Source organism: Catharus ustulatus, chromosome 22 (assembly GCF_009819885.2).
Source record: "Catharus ustulatus isolate bCatUst1 chromosome 22, bCatUst1.pri.v2, whole genome shotgun sequence".
Lineage (NCBI taxonomy): Eukaryota > Metazoa > Chordata > Aves > Passeriformes > Turdidae > Catharus > Catharus ustulatus.
This window is the reverse complement of record NC_046242.1, coordinates 720,649-737,345: the sequence shown is the minus strand read 5'-3', so window position 1 is coordinate 737,345 and position 16,697 is coordinate 720,649. Positions and strand designations below refer to the sequence as shown.

Here is a 16,697-nt window from a genome sequence, read left to right as displayed (position 1 = left end):
AGCTCCAAAGGTTGGGGCTGTTGAGCACTGTCACAGCTGAAGGTCCTGACTCAGCTCTCAGAGCAGGAGTCTGGGTTAAGGAAGATGCAATTCTTAAAGGGCATTCACGTGTGCTTTTGAGTCAGAAGTAGGGTTTAAGGACTAGAGGATTTCAAGCTTTTTGTTTCACCAAGCAGTGAGACACACTTTTGAGTTTCCCCTTCAGATAAAGGTCAAAGTGTTTTATATAGCTTGATTCCAGGAGTTGAAACTTTAGGATAAAGGCCAAATGTTGTGAAATTTGTGATCTCATTGTGAGAATAGGCAACAGGGAGGTTTGTTTAGGCAGAACTTTTCAGGGAAATTCCTGGGCATCTGGGCTAAGTATCCTGGGTTTGTTTATTAACCACAATTGCTGCAGACTTACATTGGAAACATTTGAATGGGGGAGGAGAGAGAGACACAGCTCAGTTCTGTGTCAGGAAATACCAGATCATTTTGTGCTTTCCAGGCTCTTGTATGTTTGGTGTCTGCCTGATGTGGACCTTATCACTGTGGGGCTTTGGTGCATTAAGATGTGGAAGGAGTTCTGCACGGATATCTCTCCAGGCAGGATACGGGCAAGGCTGGCTCTCTGATGAAGGAAAAGCTGCTGGAGGAGGAGGCTGCTATCTTTGTCAAAACATTTCTTTTTTTGTTCAAATAAAGAAGTAATTTTCCTCACTGTTTCTGCTGTTCACTTCAGTACTGAAAAGCCAAACATCCTTATCTGACACTTTTTCAGGTTTTAGACCTGTTCTATTTCTGACTCTATTTTTAATGAAAAAGTTAGGTTCCATTAGTAGCTTTGCAAAAATTTCCCCCAAGGCGAGAAGAGTATTTTGTTCCCTTGTAATCCTAAGGGGAATAGCAGAGGATGGCCAGTCCTGCAGAGCACACTGACACCCCAGGCAGGGGAGAGAGCTGCTGTGGGCACCACAGAGAGGGGCACAGCCCAAAGGAGTGAGCCATGAGTGAGCCCAGGCAGGGGGACAGTGCCACTGCTCTGCACACCACAGGTGACACTTATTTGTACACAGAGTGACACAAAGGGTCTTGTCTTGTTCTCCTGCAGAGAATACCAGAGGAGCTGACCCTGGATGCCTTACTAGAAATGAATGAGTCCAAGGTGAAAGAAACAATGAAGAGATGTGGAGCCAGAGATGAGGAGTGCTCCAGGCTCAACGGGGCCCTGAGCTGCCTGCGGAAGGTGACGGAGTCAGGTACAGCCTTGTTCTATGGGATTGGTGTCCTGGGAGCCCAGCCTGCCCTGTTCTATGGGATTGGTGTCCTGGGAGCCCAGCCTGCCCTGTTCTATGGGATTGGTGTCCTGGGAGCCCAGAGTGCCCTGTTCCATGGGATTGGTGTCCTGGGAGCCCAGCCTGCCCTGTTCTATGGGATTGGTGTCCTGGCAGCCCAGAGTGCCCTGTTCTATGGGATTGGTGTCCTGGGAGCCCAGCCTGCCCTGTTCTGTGGGATTGGTGTCCTGGCAGCCCAGCCCCATCTGCTGCCCTCCAGACCCTGTCTGGGGATGTTCTGAAACCACAGTCAGTGTGTGGCTCTGGGGTGTGCACAAAGGTGCACTGATCAAACCTAGCTAGAGCTGTTAATTGGGTTTGGTTTGGACATCAAGGCAGATAAAGAAATAGAAATAAATGTATGTAGAATCCTCTCCCACTCAGTAGACTATATCCTTGTTAACCCTTTCTGTTCAGAGTTGTGCCTAATGCTCCAGTTCATTCTCCATGGGTCAGTACACATCCTTGACTTACATAAATACAACCAGATTCCTTGTTCCTTCCCCAGATATTGTCAGCTCAGAGAGAAAGCTTCCCAAAGTGCTTCCACAGGCACTGTGAAATCTGTTTGTACAGAGCCTGTCCCAGCAGACTGGGACTCACATGCACCACATCATTCTTTGTAGCAGTTATCAATCTGTCACTGGAAGGTGATGTTTCCTGTTGCTATTATGAGAGTTCATCCATTTGCAAATCATAAAGATTAGTTAGTGGAAAAAGTCAGCAAACAGCTCAGTCTCATATTTCCTTTTTTCTAATCTTTCTTGTCCCAGGCTGTCAAATATTTCCCATCCACCCTATAAACCAGCCATCGCTCAGGAGTCATGGCATTCACCTCTTAGAAGGAAATGGCATTTTTAAAAACGCGGGTCTGTGTCTCTAAAGCTCAGATCAGGCCCGTGCTGAGGTTCAGGGGAGGTCAGTGCCAGGTGCAGTGGGCACTCAGAGCAGCCCCGGGCTGTGCCCTCCGGCCGGGCTGGCACTGACGCTGCTGCTGTGAGCCCTGGAGCTCAGGCAGCCCCAGCTGTACCCTCCAGCCGGGCTGGCACTGACGCTGCTGCTTTGACAGGAGGGGAGCTGAGGGACGATGTGCCCGTGGCCCTGCCCGAGCGCCGGGACAGCTCCAGCTCGCAGCCGGACCCCGCCTGGTCCCCGAGTGCCCCGGCCAAGGGCAGCCAGCAGCAGCAGCAGCAGCGCTCCGTGCCCACAGCCCCGCCCTGCGAGCCGGCCCCGAGCCACGGGCCCTGTGGGCCGGTCGAGGCCCTGCTGGAGCCGCTGGTGCTGCCCGCGGCCGGGGGCAGGCCCAGGACCCCGCACAGCATCACCGTCACCCCCCCGGCCACGCCGCAGCCCAAGCGCCGGCACCGCCTGAAGCCGCCGCGGACGCCGCCGCCGCCCTGCCGCAAGGTGTTCCAGCTGCTGCCCGCCTTCCCCACCCTCACCAGGAGCAAGTCCCACGAGTCTCAGCTGGGCAACAGGATAGACGAAGTTCCGCCAATAAAGTGAGTTCCCTCCCAGACCCGAGCTGGGCTCTCCCTGGCAGAGGCTGCCCTTCCTAGGCAGGAAAGGATTGGCAATGCAGCGAGCTCGGGAGCCTGTGCAAAGCCAGAGGTGTCTGTGAACCTGACAGCACATGCTGCAGGCAGCAGTTCCTGCTCTAGCAAAACGTGTACCTGTCACAGGAGTATCAGTGCCTCAAAGAATTGTCTTTTCTTCTTTCTAGGTTCGGTAAGAGATTCTCACTGGGGTGTCTGCAGTGCCTTGCTGAGAGAGAAGAGCCTGTGCTTGTCAGCTCCCTGTTGGCCGTCCCTGGGCAGCCTCTGGAGGTTCTCCATGGGCCCTCCTATCCCAGAGCTTCTGTTATCTGAGCAGGAGCTTGGCCTGCCACAGAAGTGCAGGGTTTTGCTTGGTTGCACCTGGTGTTTTCTAAGATGACTCAAGCAAGGCAAAGGAATAATGATGTTTCAAGGGTTAAAGCCAGGGGGGTGCTTATCTGTGACCTCAGGCAGCTGGCACTGATGCCTCTTGGTACAGGAATTTCACATCTAACCATTTAGTGGCTTTGGATATGCATTACCCAGTGTCTCTGCAATGAAGTTAAGACAGTTGTGTGCAGCATTCTGAGGGAGCTGCAGTGTGTGCTGGAATGTGGGGTGTTCCCTCTGTGCTGAGGAGTCTGTTTGTGTGGGTGATGGCTGGCAGGAGCTGGGCTGGGTTTCTACAGGGCCATTTGGAGTTTTGGCCATCCTGAAGTGTGTCCCAGACACAACCTGTAACCTTGTGCTAATGGAGAGAGATTGGAGCAGCTTGGAAAGTGTTCAGAAGTATCCAAGTATAAAAAAAGTTCGAAAATCCAAATAAGGATATTATAGCACTGCAAATGCCCTTTAAAACAAAAATCTCAGGAATTACTTTCAGAAATAGAAAGATAGTAAAATGAAAATGGCAGCAGAAATCTGAGCATTTCCCTGGGGAGAGTGAGACAATCTGTGTGATAAATGCAAAAGCCATTGGAATAAATTCAAACAGAAATGAAGGATTTTGGTGCTTCTCTTCATATTCTGTTGGTGGGTTGAAGCCTCTGTGGGCTATGGTGAGTCCCAGACAATCCCAAACTGGCTGATAATTGTTTGAACCATTCAGTGAGGATTTCACCATCTGACCCGATGTTAACAGCATCTTTGCTGCTGTGCTGGGATGGTTTGGATGGCCACACTGCTCCTTGGAAGAGCAGCTAGCCACTGCAGCCATTGCCAAGAGGCTGAGCATCACAGATGCCTTTAGAGGCTCCCTGGACTAGAGATAAAAAAGGCTGTGGTGCCATCTATGGTCAAGTGAGGAGACTGGCTCTGAGCCAGCCCTGCTGCTCTGCTGACATGTGCACATTGGGGTTTGCCTCAGATGCAATTATTTCTGTAGGTTTAGTTCAGTAAATATGTCAGAATTCTGAGTATTGGAGAGTGTTCAGGAAGTTACGTGCTCTAAGCACATGCTGGATTGGCATTTGGAAGTCTAGATCTCCCTTTGTGCACTTAGCAGCTAGTTAAGTGAGCCCACATGAATGTTTTTATTCTTCTGGGTCATGCTGGCCCTGTCTAGAAAATTGAGATAATTTTCAGTGAAATAGAATATTCTGAAATCTACTGACACTGCAGGAAAACTGGGTGGTGGTATTTGTGGTAAACCAGTTGGAAGTAAACCAATTAGGAGTTAAGTCTGACTTTCCACTGTAAGAATGGCTTAGACCTGATCAGATGGACTTCTGTAATCCCTAAATGTAAAACATCATGATTTATCCAATGATATGGAAACAAATACAAGAGCAATTTCATGAAATAAATACGAGAGCAACTTCACAGGGGGCGAAGCAGTCTGAGCTGTGCTCTTGTGACACCTCATGGCTGAGGTGCTGCCCTGGGGCAGTGAGTGCTTGGTTTGTGTGCAGGGTGGTGAGCCCATGTGAGCAGTGCTGCCCTAAACCCTCCTCTTGTTCTCCATCAGAGCTCTCCCAGGGATCCCCCCAGACGGTACGAAGAGACTTCGGCCTGGCTGTGACCCACAGGTGAGCAGCTCAGGGACTGGGTGTGACCCACAGGTGAGCAGCTCAGGGACTGGGACTGGCTGTGACCCACAGGTGACAGCCCAGGGACTGGCTGTGACCCACAGGTGACAGCCCAGGGACTGGCTCTGGCTGTGACCCACAGGTGACAGCCCAGGGACTGGGTGTGGCTGTGACCCATGGGTGACAGCCCAGGGACTGGCTCTGGCTGTGACCCACAGGTGAGCAGCTCAGGGACTGGGACTGGGTGTGACCCACAGGTGAGCAGCTCAGGGGCTGGGTGTGGCTGTGACCCACAGGTGACAGCCCAGGGACTGGGACTGGCTGTGACCCACAGGTGAGCAGCTCAGGGACTGGCTCTGGCTGTGACCTACAGGTGACAGCCCAGGGACTGGGTGTGGCTGTGACCCACGGGTGACAGCCCAGGGACTGGGTCTGGCTGTGACCCACAGGTGACAGCCCAGGGACTGGCTCTGGCTGTGACCCACAGGTGACAGCTCAGGGACAGAGCCCAGCAGCCCAGGCAGGGCTGTGGTGGCTCAGGACTCTGAGATGAGTTTGGAGTTGGGTTGGGTGTCTCAGCTGTCAAGTTCAGCTACCCACAAATGTTCATTTTCCCTTGGGCACCAGCTGACATCAGTTCTCCCCCTCTTGTCTCTGTCAGGTTCTCCACAAAGTCCTGGTTATCTCAGATTTGCCAGGTGTGCCAGAAGAGCATGATGTTCGGGGTGAAGTGTAAGTACTGCAGGTGAGCACATGGGGATGGTCTCCTTCAGAACAGCCTGGAGCTGGGCTCAGCACAGCCTGCAGTAACTCCTGTCTCTTGCTGTGATGCACTTGTAGCAGTGGCATTGTTTTTTCAGTCCTTCTGACCTGGCAAAGGGATGCTCTGGCACAACTCACACTTGAAGTTGGCAGCCTGACACATGAATGAACCAAACTTGTTTCCCTGCCACAGGTTTCCTACCTCATCCTGGGCAAACCATGTAGTGTGAGCTGGATCCCTAAATAACAGCCAGGATATTAATTTTTGCTTTTCTCTCAGCCTTGTTAGTCCAGAGCACTGAGATTTTACTACTTCACTGTTGCTGGCTGAGAGTCAGTGAAAGTAACTCTGTTAAAAATAAATCAGATGCTAAGATATGTGCATGGCTTTCATTAGCCCAATGACACACATAACAGGATTCTCCAAACAAATGCCTGCTGCTCTGGGGCTGAGCATTCCAGAACTCCTCCTGAGATTACCATAAGAATTACAAATTAAGGGGAGGCTTCCTCTTTTTGGGAAAGAACAAGTTGCTATTTAACATATAATGGTTATCTTTCAGATTAAAATGTCACAACAAATGTACTAAAGAGGCACCTGCTTGTAGACTATCCTTCCTTCCCAGTAAGTAATTTTCTACAAATTCTTGGCATTTCAATGTAATTGATGGTATGGAAAGAATAAAAAGTCTCATTAAAGTTGTTTTTCTCCCTTCTCCAACCTGTTTTTCAGTAACAAAAATAAGAAGAACAGAGTCTGTCCCGTCTGATATCAATAATCCAGTAGACAGACCCACAGAACCCCAGTTTGGAACTCTCCCCAAGGCACTAACTAAAAAGGTACGAGGTGGCTGAAGCGTGCCCAGGGTCCCTGGGGAGCTGCAGCAGGGACAGGTTGGATCTCACTGGTTGGAGCCAAAACAGCACCTTGAGCTTTCACTTTGCAAGACTTGGATATGTGAGATTTTGCAGTAAAACAGGGTTGTGCAGAGCTCCAGGTGCTTGCTCAGAAGAGCAGTGCCACGATCAAGCCTGGGAGCAGCTTCCCTCTTGTCCAGCAGACACTGAGGGAACTCCTCCTTCCTCTTCGTGGTTTTCTCACCAGTGCTTTCCCTGCTTTACAGGAGCATCCACCAGCAATAAACCACCTGGACTCTAGCAGTAATCCTTCTTCCACAACCTCATCCACTCCCTCTTCTCCTGCACCTTTCCAGTCTTCCAACCCTCCCAGTGCGACGCCGCCCCCAAACCCGTCCCCCATGGGCCAGAGGGACGCGAGGTTCAACTTCCCAGGTAAACTGCTCTGTGCAGGGAGAGCCTGCCAGCAATTCACAGGGACTTGCAGCTTTCTGAATGCATGGCTGTGCCTTAAACAAGGTGTAACAGTATATCTCATCTGATACAATGAAAATGTCTTTGTTACAAGTTTTTAAAGGGTTATCAGTAAGATATCTTTGTAGGAAACAGATTACTGAGGAATGTTTCTCCTTTTCCTTTTTGGAAAAGGACTGAAGAAAAAGCTATTTTTCCCTTTTCTCTTTGTGTTGTACAATGCATGCTGCCTGCAATATGTGCTCACCAGGGGCTTTCAGTCAGGAGGGAGGTGCTTGCTGGAGCAGGCTGTGAAAATGAGAACTGGAATGAATTACTTTACCAGACCCTTCCAAAACATAACCCACAATCAACACCCATTTTTAAACCACTGTCAAGCATGACTGGTGGAGAGGAGTTTACCCTTCATGCCCAAGTGTGCAGCTTTAACCAGAGCTGAGAGGGGCAAGAATCTTTGACAAGGGCAAAGATCTAAACAGTGAGAATAAATGTAATTCCTGTAACTTGGACTGAAGTCACAAGGTGATCAGTAGCTGCTACATCTGGCCTTCAACACTGCTGAATTTGGATCAGCTTCTGACCTGTGAACTCCAGTTGCTGTTTGAGTCTGCTAAAAAGGACCAGAGGCAGCTCAGTGTAAGGATTCCACTGTTGCTACTTTGCATTGGGGCAAACTGCCCAGATTCACTGAAAAAAAATAAAAAGGTGGATGGTTTAGGAACTTCAGCTTCTGTGGGGGCACCTCTGTAAAGCTGAGACACGGGAGCACATCACACCACACCTGATGTGGGGCTGCCTTGCACATTCCTGGGCTCTCCCTTTGCTCCTGCCCCTGGGGATCCAAGTGTGGTGTTTGCCCACCAGGCTGTTTGAGAGAGGTAGCACAGCTTGTGTTTGATACCTGTCATCTGTCAGGGCCCTCCCAAAATGCATGTGCTGAAATCCCCCAGCAGGCTGATAATCCACTAATCTGTTCCCAGCATTGACCTGGGACTAATTCATTGAATGCACGTGAGGCACTCGCTGATGATCCTCTAACTTGTTTGTGTTGTTTTTTGTTTTTTCTCCTGGTATTTTTTTGCTGTTCCTTTTTTACAAAACCCCAATTAATTAAAAAGCTGCCTACTACCTTCAGCATAGACAACAGTTTGTCTTCCCAGGTGAGTTGATTGTTTTAATTCTACTAACCAGCTTCTACTGCCAGAACATAACTTGTTTGTAAACCTCTGCATGCTGCCCAAGAACAATCATTCTGCTTTAAAAAACCTGTCTAAAACAACCCAGACTTTCTCTTAGCTCTGTGTGTACTCAGGCCTCTCTCCCCTAATTTGAGGTAGTGATTTATGTATTGAGAGGGAACTTTGAATATTTAGCTGTAGAACATTTGTTTCCTGCTATGGGATTCTATCCACATCCATGTTCTTCCTTTCTAAAGACTCACTTTTATGGCTCTGTCCCTGCCCAAAAGACCTTGCAGGTAGGTAGGGAAAATGGAAGAGGACTGCCAACATGCAGACATAGGAGAGATGAGCATAGTTTTAAATCAGTAAAAGTATAAAATCAATTGTCTGTGGTTGAGTTTATAATTCCTAAATAAGAAGCAAATAGTTGCTATTGCAATGTTAAAGCTTGCAGTCTGTAGGATGTAAAAGATGTATCATAACTGTTTCTACTCTCCCAGAAATTCCCAGTCCTGCACAAACAGCACAGCTTCCAGAAACTGCTGCAGACACTAAGTAAGTAGAATCTTAAATCCTTTCATTTGCACAGCATTTACCTGGTAACCCTCAGGTCAGCCCAGAAGTGCTGTGTTATGGCAAATACCAGCTGGAACACCTGAGAATTCTCAGGGTAACTTTAGTCAGTGAGGGTGATGCTGGTAGTCCCAGTTTTATAAAGAATATGACACTTAACTCTAAATGGCACACCAAGGAGTCCAAGCCTTTAATTTCTAGTCCTGTTTGTGTGAGGTGTCAGATGAGACAGAAGTTGGAGTTCTGTAACTGGAAGGGCACAGCACACTGAGCTGCAAGCAAACAGCTCCTTCAGGGTCCCAAGTGCAGGGCATGGAAAAGCTTCCAGCCTGCACTGCCAGCTGCTCCACTGCAGGTGCTTCAGGGCCAGGGATGGGAGTATCTGTTCCTGGAACAGTCTGATAACAGAGCCATGCCACTGCCAAATCAATTCCTGCCACTTCATTATTGAGAATCACTTCCAAGTCTTTGTCACTCATTTGCCAGAGTGAGCTCAGAGTCCTTCTCTTTTACATGGAGCAGGAATTGTATTTTTCTCTGACCTTCTGTAACTGTCAGGATCTGTTCTGTATTGCCTTCTCCTGTGCCCTAGTGGCAGCACAGGCCCTGTTCCCCAGAGATGCCAAAGGTTGTTCTCATTGTTTGTGTTGCAGTGCTGCCCAGCAGCCGGGCACGGGCGGAGGCGCACGGGAAGCTCAGGTGGGTTTGCTGGTGTGCCCCTGAGGTCTCTGGAGCAGCCTGGGCTGCTCTGCCCCATGAGGGACTCTGAGCTCACCCTTCCCTTCCCTGGTTTGGGCAGGTGGAGGAGCCAGAGGCGAGTAAGTCAGAGCCTGAGGACGATGAGGATGAGGTGGAAGATTTGCCCAACCGGCGGCCGCACCTGCAGGGGATGATCTACCGCAAACCCAGCCAGACCAGCGTGTACCTGCAGGAGTGGGACATCCCCTTCGAGCAGATCCAGCTGGGGGACCCCATCGGCCAGGGCCGCTGGGGCAAGGTCTACAAGGGCAAGTGGCACGGGGAGGTGGCCATCAGGCTGCTGGAAATTGATGGCAACAACCAGGATCATCTCAAGCTCTTCAAGAAGGAGGTGATGAACTACAGGCAGACCCGGCATGAGAACGTGGTGCTGTTCATGGGGGCCTGCATGAACCCCCCTCACTTAGCAATCATTACCAGGTGAGGAGAGAGATCCTGCTATTGGTTCTATGAGATAGGTGTTGTAGAGCTAGCTAATACTGTTCTCACATGTAAACATTCCCTGTAGCTTCTGCAAAGGAAGGACGCTGCACTCCTTTGTGAGGGACCCCAAGATCTCCCTGGACATCAACAAGACCAGGCAGATAGCACAGGAGATCATTAAGGTAAGGGCTGGTTATGCCAAGGGAGCCACTGGGTAAGGCCTCAGCCAGAGCTCAGAGCTGCACACAGGACTGGGAGCTGCTCCCTCAGCCTCCCCCACACCTTCCTGCACCAGTCCCACAGGGGCCCTGCCCCCAGTTACAGCTAATCCTTGACACTGGAGTTAGGAGAGGAAATGTATTAGAAAGCACAGTGTGCTTGGAAATAGTAAAAACCCAAAACCATTTCCATCTCTGCTGTGTTTCCCAGGGCATGGGGTATCTCCACGCAAAGGGGATTGTACATAAGGACCTGAAATCCAAAAACGTCTTCTATGACAATGGGAAAGTAGTGATCACCGACTTTGGATTGTTTGGAATTTCGGGTGTGGTTCAGGAAGGAAGGTAAGTGGAGGTTTCAGTGCTTGGTTCCACCTCTAGAATAACAAATGGTCAAATAGGGAAACATTTCCTGCAGTGCACGACAAGTGTCCATTGGTTTAATACACACTCAGCTTGCATTGTGCATCTTTGCTTTGTTTTCCTTTTGAGCAGAGTTCTCCCTGCAGTTGCAGGAGCACAGCTAGAGAGTTTGGATTAAGACTCAGAGCGCAGAATAAACAAGAGCTTGAGGCCAGGAAGGAGCTGTGAGAGTCAGGCTGACAAGTGCCTATTTGTTAACAGGGCAGAAAAACAGAAACAAAACATCAGCAAAAACAGTGGAGTAAATAAAGCCAGAGCATCAGGTGTGGGACTGATATGGCCTCCACAGCAATGCTTTAGTCCTGCTTCTTTCTTTTGGGCTCAGGAGGGAGAATGAACTGAAGCTGCCTCATGACTGGTTGTGCTACCTGGCCCCTGAGATTGTCCGTGAGATGGCTCCAGGGAAGGATGAAGACAAGCTGCCTTTCTCCAAAGCTGCAGACATCTACGCCTTTGGGTAAGGAGGAACTCCCAGGAGGGCCATGAGGGCTTGCTAAGTGAGACTGGCTGCTGGCCTGAGCCCCCCAGTCAGTGCTGCCCTTGTCTCAGACTCAGGGGTGCAGCTGGGCAGTGCCAGCCGTGGGTGTTGTGTCTGTGAGGAGCAGGCAGGGCTGACAGCTGTGCTGGCCTTGCAGGACCGTGTGGTACGAGCTGCAGGCACGGGAGTGGCCGTTCAAGAGCCAGCCTGCAGAGGCTCTCATCTGGCAGATCGGCAGCGGCGAGGGAGTCAGACAGGTCCTGGCCACTGTCAGCCTGGGCAAAGAGGTCAATGTAAGTACCTCAGCTGCAGGAGTGCCTCAGACAGCTCTCAGGGAGAGAGGGGGTGCTTCAAGAGATTTATTATGCTCATAACTGGAAAGAGAACAGATGAGAATGGGAGACCAGGCTAAGCCTGTGAGTGAGGTGCAGAAGTGAACTCCCAGCACGGGGCACTCCTGGATTCTGCCAGTGTCCTCTGTGAGCAGTGTCTGCCTGGGCTCACACACATCCCAGTGCTCAGACAGTTTCTAGTCTGTACAGCTGACCCATGAACTGAGATCATGAGGCACCTCTGTCCTCTGCAGGAAATCCTCTCGGCCTGCTGGGCCTTCGACCTCAGCGAGAGGCCCAGCTTCACTGTCCTCATGGAAATGCTTGAAAAGCTGCCAAAACTCAACCGCCGGCTCTCCCACCCAGGGCACTTCTGGAAGTCTGCTGAGTGAGTACCTGCTGCTGCCCACAGCACTGCTGCCATGCCATTTGCTATCTGCTCATTTCTGAGCTTTGTTTGCTTTCCTGGGGCTGTCAGACCTGGCAGGGTGGGAGCACTGCTCCTCTGCTTCTCTAGTTCTGAAATGATGTGGCTAAGCCATGAGCCTCAGACAGTTCATTTCCCACCTCCCCTCTCTGCTGCTGACTGATCCCTGTTTGGTGTCAGAATATCCACAGCAGCACTGGGAAGGGCCCACACTGACCCCAGGGTGGTCAGAGCTTCCCCTGTGCTGGTAATGGCAGGTACTGCCTGAGGAAGGGAAGGACCCAGGACAGACCCCAGTGTGTCCCTCTGCAGTGGCTCAGACTGGGTGGGTTTGAGGCCACAGCTGCATCTGTGCCCAGAGTCCATTCACTGTGTCCTCAGCTCTGTGTTTCTTTTCATCTCCTGCACTGTTCATATTTACTTCTCTTTGTTCTGATGTTTAACCCACCCCTTCCCTTCCTATAATCCTTCACCCTCTTCCTGCAGCACCTGGTCAGAGCCGCCCAGACTCTTGGCACAGGAGCTGTCGTGGCAGTTTGGTCTCTGCTGGGTTTGGGGGCTTTGGAGTTTTGGTTGAACATTCTGCCACTTCTCCTGTGCAATTCCCCCCACATGTACTGGATCCTTGACACACCAGTGATGTCCAACAACTTTAAACTGCAGAAAGCTTTCCCCAGACTCTGGCTTCACCCTCACACAAGGAACATGCACTGAGCAGTGCAGCTCCCCCAGCTCACATTGCACTAACCCCTGCTGCAGCCTGCTCCAAGCTGTACAGTGTGTAGTTCTCAAGGGCTTGCTTTAAATAACTCAAAACTAACTCTCATGGTGTCTTTTTCCCTTCCCTCCCATATTTCTTTGTAGGTTGTAGCTACTGGTGCAATAACGGGCTCCACCTTGCATGCTTCCATGTGTCGTATCCTAACCGGCAACTTGGACAATCACCTTCCATTAAAAAGCAAAATCAAACCACGAAATTAACCCATGGACATAATCAACACTTTACCCGAGTTCTTCTCTCTGCCTTTTGCTTGGTGTGGGCTGTAGCTTCAATAACCACTCCTGTCTGCGAGACCTCCCTGGCTAACACCGGCTCCTCTGCCCGGAGCGCTCCAGCAGCTGGGACTCCTCCTGAAGGGCACAGGGACCTGCCCTGACTGACCAGGTGCACACCACAGCCAGGGCCACAGGGTGTCCTGCCTGCAGCTCAGGGCTGGCCCCACACTGCTGCACCTCTGTTCTTTGAGGCCCCCGAGCCCCCCTGGGGCTGTGTCCTCAGTGCTGGAGCTCTGTGACTGCAGGTGACAGGGACATTGTCACAGCACTTGCACTGCAAACAGCAGGAGCTGAGGTCAGGCTGGTTCTCCCTCAGGCCCAGAGACAGCACTGGAGCCAGGGTCAGTTTGTCAGGGCCAGTTCTGGAGTGGAAAGAAGGATGGTCCTTGCTCCACTTGGAGCAGCTCAGAGTCCTTTGCCCACTGAGGACCGGGCTGGGGCAGTGTCCAGAGCAGGCCCAGGTGGCTGAGCTGGGATCAGTTACAAAGCCTCGTGAAAGAAGAGGAAAGCCAGAGCACCCTTCAGCTCCTCCCCCTGCAGATCCAGTGCTCGGAATGTTGCAGTTTGCTTCTGTTTACATCCCTGGTCAGCAGAATGAGGCAGGGTAGGGCCTTGGCAGAGTCACAGCTACCACAGCAAACACGTGCCTTCTGGAAAAGGTCTTTTCTCACTGTTCAGAGGGGAGAGGACAGGGACACAGGAGGACACACACCAAGGGGGTTTCTGCTGTCTGAGGACAAGCTCCCACACCCATTCCCTGAGCCTCCTCAGAAAAGCTGTGAGCTGAAAGTGCTTCTGGCTCTGCCAGCAGGGTGAAAGCAAGGGAGAGACACCTTTACGTGTTTGTAGAGCCTGGGGAAGGGTAAATGGGTTTGGGTTTGTTCTCTTGGGCTTTCTTAACCCTTTCATGTACCTTGTCAAAACTCCCCTTTCTCTTACAAAGAAAATTCTGTCAGTTTTTCCTTCCCTTCTACTTTAAGGGAAGCAGGTGCCCACTGAAAACTAATGTCAGGCTTCTACCCATGGTAGAGACCTGGGAAAACTTCCTGCTCCTCCCCTTGGACGAATCAGATTGTGCAGTTTCTTCCCACTGATGAGGTTTGCATGAATAACTTTGTATGTTTGCTACTGAATTACCTGAGCATCTCTTGGGTGATGTGATGTGAGAGCAGAACCAAACTCATTTCAGCTCCTTGGATAGGGCAGTGGCTTTGTGAGATGAATCATCAGTAACTGTTTCCCCCTCCCTTCTCCTCTCCCTCCCCACTCTTTGCAGCATTAACAGTAGCAAAGTTGTCCTGCGATTTGAAAGATTTGGCTTGGGGATCCTGGAAGCGAGTAACCCAAAGCTGTAGGCGGTGGCATTGTGACCGTGCTGCTGCCTCTCCCACCCAGCACCAGAACCTCCGCGGCCGCTCCGCGCCGAGCCTGGTGCTGAAGACATCAGCTCAGCCCCGTGTCCTGCCTGAGCACCAGCAGTTATTTAAACAATGTTTACATGATACTTTTGTGTGAACTATATTTTTTTAAACATAATAAACAGTGAATCAAGTTGAACTACAGCCATTCTCGAATAGCACTGAAAAAGAGAAGAGCTGTTCTGGTTCCTCTGGTCAGTGGGAGCCTCTCTCTGCCTGCAGAGCCCCACTGGGACGGGGCTGGGGGAGGTGTTGGCCTCCAGAGCTCAGCTCAGGTCTCTCCTGAAGGTCAAGCCCAGCCTGCTGCACTGGGACTTGCCCAAACCACTCCTGGTTTCAGCAGGGCTGGGGCACCCTGAGTTCAGCTACAGCAGAACAGAGCTGCTGGCCATGGGGCTGGCTCTCACTTAATGACTCCAGAGCTCTTCTCCACAGAACTCACACTAAAACCTGCTCCTTCTCATACAATCCCAGAGGAATTAAGAATTGCTGGCCTTAAAAAATAGCTCTGCACAGGGACCAAATTCTTCTCTTGAAGTTCAGGCACAAGTTCGAGTGCAGGGAAAGGCAAGAGAGACAGGACAAGGGAAAAGCTGTCCCTCAATAATGCATTAACTAAAGCCTTGATGCACAGAGGTTCAGAGCCCTGCACACACACACAGCGGTGCCACTGCCTACAGTTGGCCACCTTTGAGCTTGCAAGTTCTTTGTTTGACAAACATAGGACTAAAGCAGTTGATTTGAGGAAAAAACCTTTCAAATGACAGAAATCCTGTAACCAAGAAGGCAGTGTCTGGGCCTGGAGGTTCTGCCTGACCCAAACAGCTCAAACTTGTTTCAGTAGTTTTAAAACCAAAACCCAACTCTCCCTCCAGTGCAGTGTGGAGATTGTGGAGGTGACAGTGACCACACTGAGGTTACAGATGCATCATCCCCCTTGGAAATAAATCATTTGCAGGCCCTGGTACCAGCGGCTCCCCTTTCCCCACCTCAGCTCAGGATCATCCCCTGTGAGCAGGCAGAGCACCAGGCCTCAGTTTGGCTGCCTTGTGTGAGGAGCTGAGCGGCACAAAACCTGAGTTCTGTTGAGCAGAGAGCCTCAGTCCTGTGTACAAGTCGGTTGTAGCATCTTACAAGTGTGAAAAGATTTCTCAATGTGTCTCAGATCTAAAAGAGGAACAGGTTTGGCTTGGGCAGGCACTGCAGCGCTGTCCTGATCCCTGTCCCCCTGGGGCTCTGCTGCTCTCACTACGGGGTGGCAGCAGCCTGAAGCAGAAGTTGGTTTTGCCCAAGTGCTGTTCAAGTGGGAGCAGCACAACAGAAACCCTGAGCAGGGAAAGGCACTGCCCTGCGTGGGCTCCTGCCTGGGGAGGGCAGGGCAGGAGCTGCTGCTGGATGCAGACTGGCCCATGCTCAGGGTCCAGGGCAGCAGCAGCCTCAGAGTGCTCCTCACTCCGGTTTTGGGTGCACAGAGCAGGCCCTGAGGGCTGGGACAGTTCTGGGTGGGGTCAGCGGCCCGGCTGGGCCCGGGTTCTGTGTCCCTGGGTCCCTCCCGGGCAGGTCAGGCTGTGCCCGGGGAGCCCTTTGTGCCCTGCCCGGCTCAGGCTGGGACGTGCCCTGGTCACAGCCTGCCCTTAACGGGGACACGGGGACTGCAGCCCAGCCTGACCTGGAGCACAAAGCTCCTCCTGAGCCCCAGAGCAGCCCGAGGAGCCGCCGGCAGTGCCTGGGGGCTGGTTTTGGGTTTGGTCAGCCAGGGGCACTGGCCGGGCCCGGGGGCTCCGGGGCACTCGGAGCTGTCCCAGCCCCGCACACCAAGCTCAGTCCCGGGTTGTGTTCGTGCCACAGTCCCGCCCCCCGTCCCGGTGGAGCTGTCAATGTGACAATGCCGTGCAATGCTGCTACAGGAGCCACATGTCAGTAGTGAATGTAAATGGTTGTAACATGGTGAACATGGACAAGTTTTCTTTTCAAATGTGATGTAAACTTTGTACAGTACAAATTTTTTTTTTATATTTTCTATGAACTGAGTGTCTTCCAGAATTGCTATTAAATTAATTACAAATTGTTAGAATTAACAACAGTTTCTGTATTAGTTTATGCAACCAGAAAAAAAAAGGAAAAAAAAAAGAGTGCACTCTATGCTACTGGAATTCTGGATATGTAGGAATCTTTTCAGTGAATAAATCTTTGGTCTGGGTAAAGCAAGTGTTACCGAGTCCTGGTTTGACCTTCCCCTCCCCCTGACTCAGAGTCCCACGGAGCCCCCCAGCTCTGCAGCCTCTGCTCCCTGCCCTTCCCCTGAGGCACTCCAGGTGATCTCCCCTGCAATAACCAAGGTTTTCCCTTCTGGATACCACGGGTCCCGTTATTAATGGCTAATGAAGCCACCAGGGAGCTGTTTGAGGAGCTGCTTCCCTCCCAACAGCAGCACTCA

General features: G+C 51.2%; 1 protein-coding gene across 5 annotated transcripts in view; it reads left to right on the top strand.

The window, feature by feature from the left end:
• KSR1 (kinase suppressor of ras 1) overlaps nucleotides 1-16,464 on the top strand; it is a 51,076-nt gene extending 34,612 nt beyond the window's left edge. For 2 of the 5 annotated variants that reach the window (XM_033078186.1, XM_033078189.2), the window contains 18 exons: nucleotides 1,094-1,241; nucleotides 2,386-2,818; nucleotides 3,040-3,044; nucleotides 4,818-4,878; nucleotides 5,540-5,623; nucleotides 6,204-6,265; nucleotides 6,374-6,480; nucleotides 6,765-6,933; nucleotides 8,091-8,132; nucleotides 8,654-8,708; nucleotides 9,380-9,425; nucleotides 9,526-9,905; nucleotides 9,994-10,090; nucleotides 10,338-10,471; nucleotides 10,875-11,006; nucleotides 11,185-11,320; nucleotides 11,614-11,747; nucleotides 14,119-16,464. In XM_033078186.1, coding sequence (XP_032934077.1) covers nucleotides 1,094-1,241; nucleotides 2,386-2,818; nucleotides 3,040-3,044; nucleotides 4,818-4,878; nucleotides 5,540-5,623; nucleotides 6,204-6,265; nucleotides 6,374-6,480; nucleotides 6,765-6,933; nucleotides 8,091-8,132; nucleotides 8,654-8,708; nucleotides 9,380-9,425; nucleotides 9,526-9,905; nucleotides 9,994-10,090; nucleotides 10,338-10,471; nucleotides 10,875-11,006; nucleotides 11,185-11,320; nucleotides 11,614-11,747; nucleotides 14,119-14,197 — 2,304 coding nt within the window. In that variant the 3' untranslated portion in view covers nucleotides 14,198-16,464. Of the gene's footprint in view, nucleotides 1-1,093; nucleotides 1,242-2,385; nucleotides 2,819-3,039; nucleotides 3,045-4,817; nucleotides 4,879-5,539; nucleotides 5,624-6,203; nucleotides 6,266-6,373; nucleotides 6,481-6,764; nucleotides 6,934-8,090; nucleotides 8,133-8,653; nucleotides 8,709-9,379; nucleotides 9,426-9,525; nucleotides 9,906-9,993; nucleotides 10,091-10,337; nucleotides 10,472-10,874; nucleotides 11,007-11,184; nucleotides 11,321-11,613; nucleotides 11,748-12,650 lie in introns of all 5 variants that reach the window. The other 3 variants (XR_004419937.1, XM_033078188.1, XM_033078187.1) reach the window with 3 other exon arrangements.
• The last annotated feature ends 233 nt before the right edge of the window (nucleotides 16,465-16,697 follow it).